Source organism: Peromyscus maniculatus, chromosome 14 (genome assembly GCF_049852395.1).
Source record: "Peromyscus maniculatus bairdii isolate BWxNUB_F1_BW_parent chromosome 14, HU_Pman_BW_mat_3.1, whole genome shotgun sequence".
In the NCBI taxonomy this organism is placed as follows: Eukaryota; Metazoa; Chordata; class Mammalia; order Rodentia; family Cricetidae; genus Peromyscus; species Peromyscus maniculatus.
Genome location: NC_134865.1, coordinates 56,490,513 through 56,508,193, shown reverse-complemented (window position 1 = coordinate 56,508,193; position 17,681 = coordinate 56,490,513). Strand labels below are relative to the sequence as shown.

Below are 17,681 nucleotides of genomic sequence, written 5' to 3'. Positions count from 1 at the left end.
TCTATTTCCCCTTCATGGGGAATCCATGCCTCCCTCTTTGGGCCCTCTTTGTTCTCTAGCCTCCCTGGGGCTGTGATTGTAGGTTGGTTATCCTCTACTTTACTCCTATTATCCACTTATGAGTGAGTACATACCATGTTTGTCTTTCTCAGTCTGGTTTACCTCACTCAGATTTTTTTCTCGTTCCATCCATTTGCCTGCAAATTTCATGATGTCATTATTTTTTTTTAACAGCTGAGTAATACTCCATTGTATAAATGTACCACATTTTCCTTAACCATTCTCAGTTGAGGGGCATCTAGGTTGTTTCTAGGTTCTGGCTTTTATGAATAATGCTGCTGTGTACCTAGTTGAGCAAGTGTCCTTGCTGTATGCTTAAGCATCCTTTGGGTATATGCCTAAGATTGCTATAGCTTCATCTTGAGGTAGATTGATTCCCATTTTTCTGAGAAACTGCCATATTGGTTTCCAAAGTGGCTGTACCAGTTTGCACTCCCACCAGCAGTGGAAGAGTGTTCCCTTTACTCAACATCCTTTCCAACATGAGCTGTCATCAGTGTCTTTGATCTTAGCCATTCTTACATGGTATCTCAAAGTCATTTTGATTTGCATTTTTCTGATGTCTAAGTGTCTGCAAAAATCTATCCAGGACCTTGTGGCTTTCAGAGTCTCCACTGAGAAGTTGGGTGTAATTCTGATAGGCCTGCCTTTATATTTTACTTGGCCTTTTTCCTTTGCATCTCTTAATAATCTTTCTTTATTCTATATGTTTAGTGTTTTCATTATCATGTGGCAGGGGACTTTTTTTTTCTTATTCAGTCCATTAGGTGTTCTGTAATCTTCTTGTATCTTCATAGGTATGTCCTTCTTTAGGTTGGGGAAGTTTTTGTCTATGATTTTGTTGAATGTATTTTCTGTGCCTCTGAGCTGGAATTCTTCTCCGTCTTCTATCCCTATTATTCTTAAGTTTGGTCTTTTCATGGTGTCCCAGATTTCCTGAATGTTTTGGGTTAAGAGTTTTTTGGATTTAACATTTTCTTTGGTCGATGAATCTATTTCCTCTATCGTATCTTCAATGCTGGAGATCCTGTCTCCCATTTCTCATATTCTGTTGGTTATCTATGAATCTGTAGTTCCTGTTCACTTCCCCAGATTTTTCCATTTCCAGAATTCTCTCATTTTTTGTTTTCTTTATTACCTCTATTTCAATTTTCAAGTCTTGAACTCTTTCCTTTACCTGTTTGACATTTTTCTTGTATTTCTTTAAGGAATTTATTGATTTCTTCCATTTTTTTTGTTTTTTCTTTTCCTCAATTTCTTTATGGGAATTTTTCATTTCATCTATAAGGGCCTCTGTCATCTTCATAAATTTTTTTTTTTTTTTGATTTTTCGAGACACGGTTTCTCTGTGTAGTTTTGCGCCTTTCCTGGAACTCACTTGGTAGCCTAGGCTGGCCTGGAACTCACAGAGATCCGCCTGGCTCTGCCTCCCGAGTGCTGGGATTAAAAGCGTGCACCACCACCGCCCGGCGCCAATAAAGTTATTTTTAAGGCCATTTTCTTCTGCTTCATCTGAATTGAGATGTTCAGGTCTTGCTGTTATAGGACCACTGGGTTCTGGTGGTGGCATATTTACCCTTTATGTTTTTGAATATATTCTTAGACTGGTGATTACCCATCTCTTCTTCCAATTGGCATAGGTGCTGCTTGTGCCTATAGGGGCTGCTGTACTTCCGGTTGGTAGGGGGCGCATTTGTGCCTGTAAGTCTGGTGATGTTGCCATAGAGTGCTGTCCTCAGGGAGGATGCTGGGGTAGGTGGGGTTGGGCAGCAGAGTAGGTCTGGTGGAACAGAGTCCAGTGGGTGGCAGTGGTGTGGTGCAGCCTGCCTGCAGGTTTTCACCTGCTGGCCTGCTGCTGGGGTCTGCACTAGAGCAGTGGGATTCCACCAGAGCTGGGGGCTGGGCCCAGCTGCTTTGCTAGTGCTGAGGTGGGAGGGGGAGGGTCACAGGATGTACCCTGGGGCTCAGGGCCTAGAGATTGGGCAGATTAGCTGGGAGACCATTCACTCACCTGTTCTTCCAGCTGGTGCGGGTGGCTCTTGTGTCTATAGGGTTTGCTGATGTTTGTGGGGAGGATGCTGGGGTAGGTGCGGTGGGGGGACAGTGCAGTTGGTCTTATGAGAACCGACTCCACTGGGTAACAGTGGTAGTGGGGCCTCCTGCCCTTAGGTCTCTCCTTTGCTGGCTGACTGCTGTGGTCTGCATCAGAGCCACCCAGATTGTTTTTTAACTGACAATAATAAGTTAGAGAAGACTAGCTATATTCCAGTTCTCATTGCCCACCTTTACCAAATGTAGACCATGAACCTTTATCCTATGATTGGATGCAAAAATCACCTGTCAGGTTGCTGCTCAAGACACATTTCTGTCCGTAAGTTCCCTGTAATTTTATCCTGTTTAATCCTGGAACTCTCTGTTTCTTTCTTTGGTCTCCTGGCACCTACCACTTCTTGTTAGCATTTAGGCATCTGTACTGGCCTGCCCTTAGGGTCATGACAGAATATACCCTCAGCTTCAGGCACTAAAAGGCTGGCCTTGCCTACCTATTGTCTATCTCTTTCTCTCCCTTCGCTCCTGTCCCCAGGGACCGGTCTCTGCCTCCTTCTCTGCCCATTCTCTCCCCTCTTCTCAGTAAACGTCCCATGTGGGTCCTGTTTTATGGTGTGACTCCTTCTTGCCATTTTTAAAATACACCACTTTTGGCTTCAGTTCTGGCACATCAGGACCAGGCTTGTTGAAGCACACCACATGCCTCCTGAGTGCAAATCACTAGCAGCTCTGGTGGGCCATTTCCTTTGCACTGTTTCCATTCATCCTAAATTATTAAAACTGAGTGAACCCCACAGTGTCTCAGGGCTTGTCCACCCGCAGCTACCACAGAATACATGTAGAGCAGGGTGTGCTTTGTAACGGTCCTTGTCCTGACTTTTTAAAGATATTTTCTACATTATAACCCATGCCTTGATTTTGTAATATATATTCTACATGGTAATCTTTAGAAAAAAGTTCTAAAATTATATATTTCTTTCTTCTAACTTGGTATACAGTATCCTCAGATATCAAGTTTGAGCATGCTAGTGAGGATATTTTTCTAAACTGTCTTTGCTCACTAGATATGTGATAACTGTTCCATCTGTGGCTCTCTTTGCTCACTGTGTGTTTTCAGATTCCTGTGTCTGTATACCTATAAACAAAGACTAAATTTCCAGTTGTTGGTTTGTATGGGATTTGGCAATACACATCATGTTCTCTATTTCAGGAGACGTGGAGACGTCCGCATTTCATTCGTGGGGAGGATTTGCTCACCCACATTGCAGCTTATCACGCACAAACTGCTGATGGATTGTTGCCTCTGAGTTAGCCTTGAATCTAATCACCCACATTGACTTGGGGAAGGCAGGACTCAGTGACTTTGGTGGATACAAGCCCTTCCCCTGATGCACAGAGCAAAGGTATGGAGAGAAAAGTACAGCCTGAGAGAAGAGTTGATCCTCTGGCCAGAGGGCAAGACTGAATTTTTGTGATCCACTGCCTCTGTTCCCCATCCCTATATGATCTGATGGCTGCAGATGTAGCTAGAGTTTTCCTTTAGTCCTGTCTGGCCCACGGTCAGGACAAATCTCTCTCACCCGCCAGTCCTGCAGCCTCTTAGACCCAACTAAGTAAACACACAGAGACTCATATTACTTATAAACTGTATGGCCGCAGCAGGCTTCTTGTTATCTAGTTCTTACATCTTAAATTTACTCATTTCCATAAATCTATACGTTGCCACATGGCTCATGGCTTACCAGTGTCTTACATGTTGGTACTCATGGCAGTGGCTGGCAGTATCTCCTGACTCAGCCTTCCTGTTCCCGCAATTCTCTTCTCTGCTTGTCCCGCCTATACTTCCTGCCTGGCTACTGGCCAATCAGCATTTTATTTATACAGAGTGATATCCACAGCATGCAGATGAGGTGGGAGATCGTTTAGGATGCCCATTCATTGTCCTCTCAGATTGTCAGCTCTCTGAATAAGGCATGGTTTAAATGTTCAGTTCTTGTATCTGTCCCCATTGGACACCCTGAGTGACATGTTGCAAGGGTTCAGGTGTCTCTTTTCTTTCCGACCTGCAAGGTTGCATTCTTGGCATGGAGGCAACTGTATCAGCCTTGTGTAAATGCATGGGACTCAGGCATGTCAATGTTGGGCTTAATTTTAGGTTGCTGAGCATTCAGGATAGAGGGAAACAACTTTGCTCCAACTTCCAAAAACTGAAAGCTTTGTTTCTGTTCAACTGAACATGTTTATTATAGTTTTCCAAGGCCTATACTTTCCTCCTTTTCTCTTTCTCTTTTCTGCCTATTTTGGAACTTCTAATTTAAAAGGAAAATAAAGCAAAGGGAGAACACACACACACACACACACACACACACACACACCACTAACAAAGGTTGTGTGCAGTTAGGGGCTGGTTGTCATCCATATATTTCTCCCCAGTGATCCTCCTGCCCCAGCTTCCTGAATTCTGGGATTACAGACATGGGCCACCAGGCCTGGCAAGATCCAGGGCTTAAGCATGTTTCCTGAGCAACTCTTTTAGATAGCTTTTACACACTGCCTTTTGGCATGCTCCTCCTGTAACTTGCCACAATTCCAGAAGTTCTGTAACAAGTTTGCTGGAGTGAAAGAAGAGTCAGTCCTCTCTTCCCCGGGGCTCTGGCTACTGTTGTGTGGAGCATCTGAACAGGCTTTAGGCAATTCACAGCATGGTGTGGGCAACTTCACACAGATGTGCATTCTATCGGGCTTTGTGATCCATGGCAGAAGTTGATGGACAAATGGCTTTGTGACCAAATAAAATGAGGAACCACAGATTTAAGGAATCATCATATAGAGAGGGGGAAACCGGAGGGCACTGAGCACACCTCCACTTTGGCTGTGCTAGAAACTTCTGTACCATGCACTTCCTTCCCTGTAGAATGAAGAGCACATTAGCCTAGAGACTGGCCAATACTCAGTGAGAAGCACATGGCTGGTGATGAACAGAGGGGACACTTTTCATTTCAGTGACAAAAATCTTCGAGAAACAAATTCAAAGGAGGGCAAATTAATTTTGGCCTGATTTCAGAGGTGTTAGTGTAATCACTGGCTTCATGGGTTCTTGGCCTGTGAGCAAGCACATCATGAGGGAGGGTGTGCAGGAGCAAAGCATCCACGCTCCGGAAGCAGAGAGGGGACCAAGGGGCCAGGACAACCTGCATCCTTTAATGGGGTGCCTCCAGTGACACACTTCCTCCAGGGCAGTCCCTCTTCCCAATGATGTCATCGCATCAGTAATCCAACAAAGGATCAATTCATTGATTAAGTCAGAGTGTCAAAGATATGATCATCCCCAAAAGCCAGTTCGCTGGCAACCAAATCTTTAACAAAGTAACCATGGAGAATACTCCTGTATAAAACTGTAACAAACTGCTCTGGGATGTCTTTCTGTATGCTGTGAATATGTGTTGCTCTGGTTGGTTGATAAATAAAGCTGTTTGGCCTATGGAAATGCAGCTTAGATGCAGGCATGAAATCTAGGAGAGAGACAAGAAGAAAGGAGAGGCGGGAGAGATGTCATCCCACCATCCACGGAGCAGCATGTAATGGCACACAGGTAAAGCCACAGAACACATGATGACATATAGATTAACAGAAATGGGCCAAGTTCAGTTATAAGGTTCACCTAAGAAGAAAATGGAGCCACAGGCCATGGCCATGCAATTTGTAATTGATATAAGCCTCTATGTGTTTACTTGGGTCTGAGTGGCTGCAGGACTGGGCAGGACACAGGAAAACTTCTAGCTACAACAAACACCCAATGTTTTTGAGAGTCAAAAGGAAATTATATATCAGGATTTGATTGAGTTTTTAAAAAAATAAAATTAAGAGCAGGGCAGTGGTGGCTCAGATTTAATCCTAGCATTCAGGAGGTAGAGACAAGCCGATCTCTATGACTTCAAGGCCAGCCTCATCTACAGAGTGAGTTCTAGGACAGCTACGGCTACCATACAGAGAAACTCAATCTCAAAAAATCAAAATAAAATAAATAAGTAAAATTAAGGAATCAGAACATAACAATAATAAATTAAGGCACTTTATTTTATATACAGTTAAGGGCTTAAGACACATATAGGTTTGCCGGGCGGTGGTGGTGCACGCCTTTAAACCCAGCACTCGGGAGGCAGAGGCAGGTGGATCTCTGGGAGTTCGAGGCCAGCCTGGGCTACCAAGTGAGTTCCAGGAAAGGCACAAAGCTACACAGAGAAACCCTGTCTCGAAAAACCAAAAAACAAACAAACAAACAAACAAACTAAAAAGACACATGTAGGTTTATTGAGCTATTTATAATAGGTTGTCTCATTTTTACATATTATATGACTATCATTGTTACAAATCACATACTCCCAATCTAAATACTTAATTAACTGTTGAAACACTAAAGCTATATGACTATAGTATTAACAGGAACACAATAGTTTCTTTGCTAGAAGACTCCATATCCCTTTGAAAATATATCACAAAAGTAGAAGTTTACCAGCTTTAAATATTTCATCAACTTTATATTTAACTAGTAAATTATTTGTAACTAAAGTGTTATGATTTCCATTCTAAGAAGAGAAACTCAAATCAGATATTATAATGATTTTGATAGTACAGTTGTTTAGTTGGCATTCATGGGGGATTGGTACCTGGACCCCAAAACTGCAGTGATTCATGTACTTGACATATAGTGAGGTGGAATTGTCATGTAATCTGAAAATCTTTAAAATGTTAAGATCACACCCTGCGTATTTATGTCCCTAAGTGGAATACAAACACTGTACAAATAACGCCCTTACAATTACAACAATTTTAAGGAATAATGGCCCGAAAAGACCCCTGTATGTTCAGTATAGACACAGTGCTGTTTTCATGTAAGTTCAATCCATGGGTGGTAGAATCTGCAATGTGGAACCCACATACAGAAGGGGCTACAGCATATGCTTTCTTGTAGAGTACAGATGTGTTTATCAACCATCCTTTAGCAGATAGTTATTCACTGCATTATATCGCAGGGACTGCTGGTCCATGTTCCTCACTTCTCATCCTGGAACTGAAGTTGCCTGCTGCATGCTGTACCAGGGAGCAAACATGCTTCTCAACCTCTCAAGTTCCTTTCAAATCGCTGCCCTGTAAGGTAGAGTGGGATAGCCCAGTGGCAGAGTGCTAGCCTACCATGCACAAGCCCTGGGCTCCATCCTTAGCACCCTAAGAATGTAGGAACCACTCTGTCCTCCAACCAATAAGGAAGACAGTCCATAACACCTTTGCAGGGGAAAAATTCAGGACTTTATTAAAAGGTGAAAAAATGAATACACATCCTAACAGTGGCAGCCCTTCTCAGGAGCGATCACAAATGTCACTACTCAAAGAAAATCACAGTTTTGCTGGGATTGTCCCCTCTTCACCACCCAAATGTTTGTGGAAGAAAGTCTGGAGTTTCTGCCATGCATCCACCTGGGCCATGGCATGAGGACTGGGCTCCCCTCCAAAGACGACAGGTCCATTATAAACGTTAAGTAGGGTAGACTGGCAGCATGGGAAATAAGGGGGCTCAATATAATGCCCTGCTTTTGGGTAGCAGATAATCTGGGGCTTCTCCTTCCCATGGGCCTGCAAGCGTTTGGAGATCTCATTGGCATAGAACTCACTCTTCCAGCTCTGGTCATCCTGACCTATAATCAACAGGAAGGTTGTATCTGACCTTTCCACAGGGATGATGCTCTTCTGGTCAGGTCCTTCTAAAGGGCAGTTCAGAACATCCAAAGTATCTTTAAGGCCATCTTTGGTCACCCTGATTCGATTTAAATTACTGCCCAAAGGGGGCAAGGTCTCATCCTTATAGTATAATGTTCCAGCAACATTGGCCATACAGCCATTGATTATGACAGCAGCCGTGATGCCTTTCAGGAAAGAGGCCATGGAGAGGCAGAGTTGAGCCCCTTTGGAAGTCCCCAGCAGGCCAATCCCTGGTCCCTTGACCTAAGAAAGAGACAGAGAGAAGAAAGGGAATGAGTTCATCTGGAGGGTAGGACAGTTAGTGATGCCAACCTATGGAGGCAAGGCAGCCTTTCCTAAATCTCCTTCTGCACCATCCTGGCTTTTAAAAGGTGATAGAGTCTCTTCAAATCAATGTCCCTAGTGGTAAGATGAGGCTCAACTCTACGTCCCATGGTGTAACTAGGAATGCTGGGCCTTATTTTAGACTTGTTCCTAACTAGCTCTTATAACTTAAGTTAACCCGTATGTTTTATTCTATGTTCCTTTACAAGGATTGGTTACATTTACTCTGTACTGCCCATCCTGATTCCTCTGTGCCTGACTGGTTATTCTAATTTTCTTCTCTCCAAGACCTCTCTATCTCCAGAAGTCCTAGCTAACCTCTTCCTGCCTAGCTATTGGCCATTCAGGTTTTATTAAACCAATCACAGTAGCATATCTTCACATAGTGGAAAGAAATATTCTGCAACACCACGATCTAAAAGAAGCTCATGTGCATCAGTCAGGAAAATATTTTCTTTTTTATCTGTGATGAATTTACAGTGGTGGGCTCTACATTCACATGACTTCATGGTCATCCAATAAGCATCCTAGTAAAGTGAGGTAAGATTCTGCCTATGAGCAAGAGTTCAAGATGCATGTGTAGGTAATGGGGAAGAAAGTGATGCTTCAAACAAAGAGTTTCTTATTTTTTAAAAAGAGTGTTGAGGGGAATGAGACTTTGAAGACTGTTTAAATTCAAAACCACTGACAGACTCTGCAGAGTGGGGGCAGGGTGACTGAAGTTACACTCTTTCATGATTGTAGGGTCAGGCAATGGGACTCTGTAGGAACATCACTAGGCTTTCACTGAAATGTTTACAAAACCAGAAGCTCCCAGACAACTCTATTGCTTCTAACAGGGAAGCTTTCAACCCTTGCAAAATGAGGGTCCTCCTGTCAGCTCTCACTTCTGCTGGGCTTCAGGAGTGGCCTCTGTTTCCTTGTTCACACTGAATGTGATTTTCTGTTGTCCACATCGGTCCCCGCCTTGCCCCACACTGCGCTCTGAACTCACGTGGACCTGATCGTGTCTTCCTCACCTGTAGTCCTGTCTGACACCTCTGTTGTCTGCCAAGTGAAGGCCGTGTGTCAGTTAGTGTTAGGTCCTGCTGTAGGGCTTCACAAGTGTGAGCCATTTGGTGCTCAGGACAAAACCAGAGCCTGGAGACACACTCAAGCAAAGCAATGATGCCGCTCAGGGACCCGGCCCAACTGTGATATCCCTCAGCCGAGCCAGATTTTGTTTTATTAGAATTGTGTGTGTGTGTGTGTGTGTGTGTGTGTGTGTGTGTGTGTGTGTGTGTTTCTCCATCTATGTCTATGTGTGCACAGCTATACTTATCGATTCCCTGGAGCTGGAGTTACAGGCAGTTATTAGCCACTTTCCTGGGTACTGGTAACCCAGCCATGGTCCTCTGGAAGATCAGCAAGTGGTCTTAAAGGATGAGCCACCTGTCCAACCTGCCATCTTCCATATGTGCCAAATGTGTCCATGTCTCAGGAGGCTCCCTTTCCAGACAAACCACAATACCTCCCTTTATCTGAGGTATTCAGTCATCAGACTGTTCAATGACCTGATCAATACCCTGAAATTCCATCCAGTTGAGTTATTTGGGTTTTTTTTTCTACTTTCAAAATGAAGATTGGATTGTCTCACAATGTCTGAGCAATTGGATTGAAAGGCTTACCTTGGTGTATGTGTGTGGGGGTTGTTTTAGGAACATAGTTTCTAAACCAAGAGTCAAAAATAAGAGCCAACCTGAGGGTGCCTGAGCAGGTAGTTCACAGCTTCCTCAAAGTACTCCAGGTGAAGGGTCTTCACGCTCTTGGGGAGGTCATCGTAGCTATAATAAGCCAGAGCCAGGACAGCAAAACCCTTCCCAGCCAGCAGACTAGCCCGATACTCCAGAAGGCCACCTCCAAGTCCCAAAATGTCTATGATCCCAGGAAAGGGTCCATTTCCTTATGGAAACAAAAACAATAGTCCTCTAATGAATTTTAGAGGTCATTTTCATTTAAGTGGGAGCAAGGAAGGGGAGTTATGGGAATCCAAACCTCTCCTATTCTGAGAGGAGACCTCCTTGGATATACATTTGAGCAGCCCACGACTTCTGAGTAAAGGAGATCGAGGGGCAGTCTACCATTTAGTCAGCTCAACAGCATTTGCACCAAGTTCCCAGCAACTCTGAGTGCCCATCTTTATGGATATCAGCTGCTGTCTGGGTGCTGGGACTAGATGCATGGCTCCTTGTTCAACCTCCCTTGGATCCTCTCAGTTTGCTGGTCCCAATTTTCCAAAGTCCCTATCAATGTTTTCTTACATTTATGACCTTCCAATATGTTCTTTTCCTACTTAAACCACCCCAAATCTGTTTTTGATGCTCGTAATAAAAATATGATTATTTGATTTTTCAACTATTAAGTTATCAAAGCCTACTGTAAACGGAAGTTTAATGTCCTGACTACCTGTTCCCAAATACCTAGAAGCCACTTCCAGAATTACCACACAGAGGTTTAATATGAATTGTATATTATAAATGCTTTGCAAATAGCTCAGACTTATTACTAACTAGCTGTTCCATTTTAAGTTAACCCATATTCCTCATTTATGTCTGCCATGTATTGGTACCTTTAGTAGCATGCCATGTTCATCTCCTGCGCCCTCTGTGTCTGGCTGGCAATTCCTCACTGTGCCCTTCTCCTTCCCATCATGTTTAGTTTGGTTGTACCATGTAAGATTCCTGCCTGGCTACTGGCCAATCAGTGTTTTATTAAGCCAATTTGAGTGACAAATCTTTACAGTGTACAAGAGGATTATTCCACAGCATTTCCCCCTTTTTGTGTTAATTAAAAAGGAAGGTTTTAACCTTAGTATAGAAAAACTATATACAACAAAAAACAGTTATCAAGTAAGAATTACAGTTACAATGTCTGGTTGTATTTGACAAAATTAAATAAAATATTCTACCTTTTATCTTTGTGAGTCCAAAGGTTTATATCTAACTTATCTTTTATCACAACTAAGGAAAACTATAATTATAACTATCTAGTCTTTAACTCCATCAAATACCTGAGAAAGAAGTAATATTACCTGAGTAAGCAGAAAGTGCAGGCAAATGACTTTCAAGAAAATGTGAGAAATGACAGAAACAGCTGGCTGCCTGGACAGTCACCCAAGGTTCCTCTGTAATGATGGGGCATGTAACTCTGACCTATGGGCCTACCATATGTGACAGAGTTTCCTGTGAAGCAGGAATTTTGAAGGACTGTCCTACCTTATGTTTAGCTATTGGCAGGTCAGCTTCTTTATTAAACCAATCAGAGTAGTACATATTCACAGTATAGAGAAGGATTATTCCAAAGTAGCCTACCATTGGTTTTTTTGTAAAAAAAAAAAAAAAAAAAAAAAAAAAAAAAAAAATCTTTAAAGGACTTCTACATTGTTAGGTAATGTCTGCATATTCTGTGCCAAGGCTTGTAACTTTTAAAAATTATTTTTAAATATTTCTTATTTTATGTGACTGGATGTTTTACTTGCATGTATGTATGTGTACTACTTGTGTGCTTGCTACCCAAGGATGCCAGAATAGGGCATCGGATCACCTAAACCTGGAGTTAGACACTGGTGAGCTGCCCTGTGGATGCTGAGAATTGAACCCACAGACCCTCTAAGAGCAGCCAATGCTCTTAACCACTGAGCCATCTCTCCAGCCCAAGGCTTGTAATTTTCAAGGTAGGCATCTTTCTTAGTTAGGGTTCCTGTTGCTGTGAAGAGACACTATGACCATGGCAACTCTTGTAAAGGAAAACATTTCATTGTGGTGCCTTGCTTGCAGTTTCAGAGATTTAGTCCATTGTTGTCTTGGCTAGAAGCATGGTAGCATGCAGGCAGACACAGAGCTAGAGAAGGAGTTGAGAGTTCTATATCTTGATCTGAAGGCAGAAGAAGGAGCCTGTGTGCCATACTGGGCCTAGACTGACCATATAAGACTTCAGTGCTCCCGGCTCCAGTGGCACACTTCCTCAAAGAAGGCCACACCTCCTAAAAGTACCCCTCCCTATGTGCCAAGTGATCAAACTTGAGTCTATGGTGGCCATACCTATTCAAACCACCACACCATCAAATAGACTTACAGCATGTTTATTTACATTTTACTAAAAGATTCTGGACTTTTACTAAACAAAGTTACCAGATTACTTTTGGGATATTAGGGCAGTAGCAGAGCTACCATGGATGATGTGTCCAGGACAATTAAAATTGTTCACCTCTCTTCCTATGATGTGTTATGTCTTTATCAACTTGTATTCATTTTCCATATCAAATTCTGGATTCTGATCATATGTGTTTGATGTGTACCATAAGCACCATCACTTCCTCTTATTTATTTTGATACAGGGTCTTACTCTGTAGCACAGGGTTATCTGAAAGTCATGATTATAGTCCAGCCTAGCCTTTAACTTGTGTTCATCCTAATACTTCACCCCCACCCTGACTTCCTTTGGACTTTGTCTGCCTTAGTATTTGTTTTATTTGTCCTTTATCAATTGTCTTTTCTGACTCAGTAGGAAGCTCTTCCCCAGCCTCTCACCTCAATAAAGATACACACTTTTTCCATAATAGATCCGTCAAGTTCCCCCTGCCTCCCCAACACACACAACTGGATAGCTTGCAAGAGCTCCCGCCCTAAAACAGACAGATTACAAGATCAAAGAGTCTATGATGAGGAAAACTTACTTGACTGCAAGTTACAATAAGGAGAGGGTAGAAAAATGGACCTTGGAAAATTAAACAGTGGTAGTGAACCCCGGATTTAACATCTAGTGGCCCCAAGATGCTCTGAACTTTAAAAAGAGTGCCCTAATTAGGATACTAGGTTATGACAGACTTAGAATAGGAAGGAAACACAGGTGCCCATCAGGAAGTCAAGGAAAGGGATCATGGAAATCTCTAATCAAAGGCCCTTTAGTGTTGAAATACTAAAGGCCCTTTAGTATTTTAAGGCTGTCTGCCAGAGCCATGTACATTCCAACCATCTTCTACAACAATAATGGGGCCATCAAAACATGCAGCACCACGGATTAACTGTTGTGTAAGAAATACAGCATCCTTATCCTAGGATGATCTCCAAACTGCTTTTATCAGCATTTCATCAGTTCAGAGTGTCATGAACATCCCTGGCTAAACTCCCTCAAACATCTCTCTGTGAGTCACTGAACTCAAGTTCCTCTCAGAGCTGTGGCTCTTTTACCCTGGGAGTTACCTCGGCGTCACCCACACAGGCTTTCAGACTCCAGGCTCAAAGTGGCACTCAAGTCCTGCAAGTTAGAAAGTTCCCCAGAGCTTGCGCTGGTCCAGGTTGCCTGAAGGACTGATCTAGAACAGCGATACCAAACGACAACCCACGCGCTGGTCACAGAGAAGATTTCTAGTTCAGGGGGCTTGGGCGAGCCCTGATGGCTCCTCTTGCCTAAGCAACGTCAGATGTTGCTCCTGAGTTGACCTGCAGTTCAGGGCTCCCCCAGCCATGAACCCAGGTCAGAAGGGCTTTTCCAGGGCCCCCTGACCTCCAAGGACCCTGGTGAGCGTAGTGACCCCACGAAACATCCGGGGCTGCAAGCACAGGAGGGAGGCCGCTCACCTGGGGGCAGGAAGAGCGTGGCGCGCACACGGCCCTCGCGCACGGGCACGCGCCGCACCCCGGGAGCCATGAAGTGACGCTCGTGCACCGCCCGCGCCAGCAGCTGCCCGCCGTCGGGCTCGTGGCCGTCCAGCACCTCCAGCTCCACCACGAAGGGCGTCCGCACGTCGCGCTTGACCAGGCGCCATAAAGGCCGCTCGGGCTCCAGGGCCCAGAGCAGCCCCATGGGCTCGAGCCCCGCGAAGCTGCCGCCCAGCGCGGGCGCGCGCGCCAGGTCCAGGCGGCCGTGGGCGTCGGCGCGGTAGCGCGCGTGGGCGCGGAAGCGCGCGCCTTTCTCGTCGCGCAGGGCGGCGCGCAGCGTGACGGGCTGCTCGGGGGCCAGGCCGTGCACGGCGATGCTCAGCGGCTCGTCCCAGCAGCTGCGGCCCGCGGGCTCCAGGCTCAGCGTTGCCGCCGCCATGGGGAGCTGGGAGCTCAGAGGCTGGAGGTCACGGGGAAGGGCACGCGGGTCCGGAGGGAGCCTGGCCTGCTGTGGAGCCGACCTGGTGGGTCTCGCCCCGAAGACGAAACGGACAGAAATCGGGCTGATGTCCACCGGGTGACAGGAGAGGTCAGAGTAGCAGTGGGGCTGAGCCCGGGCAGAGGATTCTGAGCACGTGGTGTTGAGGATCAGTGGATACTAGGTAAATGAAATTGAGGCAAAGTCCGGCTCTTGCGTGGATTCAGTACCAGGTTTTGGTTTTTTAAACAACAACAAAAAACAACTTTTAAATACTGTGTTACTTTTATTTTAAGCTATTTTTGCTACTCTAGGGAAATACATAAGGTTGGGTAATTTATAAAGAACAGAGATTTCTGTCTTACAGTTTTGAAGCCTGGAAAGGCCATGTTGGAGGGAGGCCAGTACTTGGTCACATGTCATTCAGTAGCTAAAAGCAAGCAGGAGGATCATTGCGATTCCAAGCCAGTCTGGCATACATAGAGAGATCCTGTTTTCAACAAACCCATAGACAAAGCATGCAAGAAAAAGGCCAAACCCATCCTTCACAGGGAAAACTAGAGATGCCCACTCATGCTGTAACTCACTCGGTTTACCAGCGTAGAGTCCTCTTTAAGTTTCTACTCAACCATACTGGCGCAGTGGTTACTAAGTTTCTACCACACAAGAATTGACAGACACTTTGAAACATAGCAAAGTCACATAGGAAAAGAATAAGTCGACTGTGTAAAGAGAATTTATACACACAATCATGTGGCATATCCTTATAAGGACAAGATCCAGAAGCAGATCTCTCACTACCAGACCCTAGGGGCCACTCTTCTGCTCCAGAGGTGTTTGTTTTGTTTGTTTGTTTTTGTTGTTGTTTTGTCTCTTTCCAAAAGATAATTTAGTCAGGGTTGCTTTACTGCAAGGAGATATCCCCGGATATTAATTTATGATGAGAAAGTGTTTAAAGTTACTGTAATCCAATCCAGGATCTTGGGGCTCCATTGTTGAGGCCTCGAGTGGGCATAGTAGAAGTTAAAATGAGGTCTACCCCTGTGCACATCACAAGTTAGAAAAAAGACATTAGGATTCCACAACTCCATTTCTGGGCACACTCCCAGTGGCCTAAAGTGTTCAAGTATTTCTCTTTCCTCCCTCCCTCCCTCCCTCCCTCCCTCCCTCCCTCCCTCCCTTCCTTCCTTCCTTCCTTCCTTCCTTTCTTTTTCTTTTGATTATTTGAGACAGAGTTTCTTTGTGTAACTCACTCTGTTAGACCAGGCTAGTCTCCAACTCAGAGATCTTCCTCCCAAGTCCTAGGACTAAGGGCATGTGTCACCATTGCCTGGCTTCAACTGGGAATGTTTTAAGTTTTCTTTTCATTTCATTGCAAAGCCCTTTAATCTAAACTTTTCTATACATATCAGAGTCATCCTTTGTGCGATTGTGGGGATTCAGCTTGATGTTATTAATGGTATCTTGGTTATACCTGCTATCTTGTATAGATTATTCTATCATAACCCAAGCACTTAGTATGAACAAAGTCATTGAGACAGTCACCTAAGCATGCTGTACCATCTGCTGGTGCTCAGATTGTTTTCTTTTTAATTATCTTTTTTTTCTTTATTTTACATACCAGCCACAGTTTCCCCTCCCTACTATCCTCCCATCCTTTCCCCCATCCCCCGAGGCCAATATACCCCCTCCCCACCCGCCCACTCCTCCTCTGTCTCCAATCAGAAAGGGACAGGCCTCCCTTGGGTTTGAGCATAGCAAGTCACATCAAGTTGAGGTAGGACTGAGCTCCTCCCCCTGTATAAAGCCTGGACAGGGTAAATCCACCATGAGGAACAGGTTTCCCAAAGACAGCTAAGTGCCAGAGACCAGGCCTGATCTCACTGCTAGGAGCCTTACAGACCAAGCCACACCACTGTCACCCACATCCAGAGAGCCTAGGTCAGTCCCATGCAGGTACCCTAACTGTCGGTGGAAAGTCCATATGCTCCCATGTGCTCAGGTCAGCTGTCTCTGTGGGTTTCTTGACCTTGACACACACACCCTCCACCCCACCCCTCTCTTACAATCCCTCCCTTTTTTCAGGAAGACTCTCCCAGCTCAGCCCAGTGCTTGGCTGTGGATCTCTGCATCTACTTCCATCAGTTACTAGATGAAGGTTCTGTGATGACAATTAGGGCAGTCATCGATCTCATTACAGTAGAAGGTCAGTTCAGGGGCCCTCTCCACTCTTGCTAGGGGGCTTAGCTGGGGTCATCCTTGTGGATGACTGGGAGTTTCCCTGGCACCAGGTTTTTCCCTAGCCTTGAATCTCACCTGCAAACTGCCTCCTGCACCCAGCCTGCCCAGCCTGCCTCCTCAAGTTCCCATCCTCCACGCCCCTCAGTCCCGCCCCCAGTGTACCCAGGAGATCTCTTCTATTTCCCCTTCCTGGGGAATTCATGCATCCCTCTTTGGGCCCTCTTTGTTCTCTAGCCTCCCTGGGGCTGTGATTGTAGGTTGATTATCCTCTACTTTACCTCTATTATCCACTTATGAGTGAGTACATACCATGTTTGTCTTTCTCAGTCTGGTTTACCTCACTCAGATTTTTTTCTTGTTCCATCCATTTACCTGCAAATTTCATGATGTCATTATTTTTTTTACAGCTGAGTAATACTCCATTGTGTAAATGTACCACATTTTCCTTAGCCATTCTCAGTTGAGGGGCATCTAGGTTGTTTCTAGGTTCTGGCTTTTATGAATAATGCTGCTGTGTACCTAGTTGAGCAAGTGTCCTTGCTGTATGATTGAGCATCGTTTGGGTATATGCCCAAGATTGCTATAGCTTCATCTTGAGGTAGATTGATTCCCATTTTTCTGAGAAACTGCCATATTGGTTTCCAAAGTGGCTGTACCAGTTTGCACTCCCACCAGCAGTGGAAGAGTGTTCCCTTTACTCAACATCCTTTCCAACATGAGCTGTCATCAGTGTCTTTGATCTTAGCCATTCTTACATGGTATCTCAAAGTCATTTTGATTTGCATTTTTCTGATGTCTAAGTGTCTGCAAAAATCTATCCAGGACCTTGTGGCTTTCAGAGTCTCCACTGAGAAGTTGGGTGTAATTCTGATAGGTCTGCCTTTATATTTTACTTGGCCTTTTTCCTTTGCATCTCTTAATAATCTTTCTTTATTCTATATGTTTAGTGTTTTCATTATCATGTGGCAGGGGACTTTTTTTTTCTCATTCAGTCCATTCGGTGTTCTGTAATCTTCTTGTATCTTCATAGGTATGTCCTTCTTTAGGTCGGGGAAGTTTTTGTCTATGATTTTGTTGAATGTATTTTCTGTGCCTCTGAGCTGGAATTCTTCTCCTTCTTCTATCCCTATTAT

The 17,681-nt window shown here is 44.5% G+C and overlaps 1 protein-coding gene across 3 annotated transcripts; it reads right to left on the bottom strand.

The window, feature by feature from the left end:
* Nucleotides 1-6,398: 6,398 nt before the first annotated feature.
* LOC102927827 (acyl-coenzyme A thioesterase 5-like) lies at nucleotides 6,399-14,470 on the bottom strand. 3 transcript variants are annotated; one of them, XM_076551048.1, is made up of 4 exons: nucleotides 13,809-14,470; nucleotides 9,929-10,131; nucleotides 7,832-8,109; nucleotides 6,399-7,257 (listed from the first exon to the last, which is right to left on the bottom strand). In XM_076551048.1, the coding sequence occupies exons 1-4, from the start codon at nucleotides 14,266-14,268 to the stop codon at nucleotides 7,245-7,247; spliced, it is 954 nt and encodes a 317-aa protein (XP_076407163.1). In that variant the 5' UTR covers nucleotides 14,269-14,470; the 3' UTR covers nucleotides 6,399-7,244. The 3 variants fall into 3 exon arrangements, with proteins under 3 accessions (XP_076407163.1, XP_076407164.1, XP_042126244.2); XM_076551049.1 differs by having other exon boundaries at nucleotides 6,399-7,802; nucleotides 7,921-8,109; XM_042270310.2 differs by having other exon boundaries at nucleotides 6,399-8,109.
* Nucleotides 14,471-17,681: the final 3,211 nt, after the last annotated feature.

Coding starts and splice junctions, on each gene's coding strand:
- LOC102927827 (XM_042270310.2), bottom strand. CDS start 14,268: ATGGCGGCGGCAACGCTGAGCCTGGAGCCCGCGGGCCGCAGCTGCTGG. Junction 10,132..13,808: donor CACGCTCTTCCTGCCCCCAG/GTGAGCGGCCTC, acceptor TGTTTCCATAAG/GAAATGGACCCTTTCCTGGG. Junction 8,110..9,928: donor ACCTGCTCAGGCACCCTCAG/GTTGGCTCTTAT, acceptor TCTCTTTCTTAG/GTCAAGGGACCAGGGATTGG.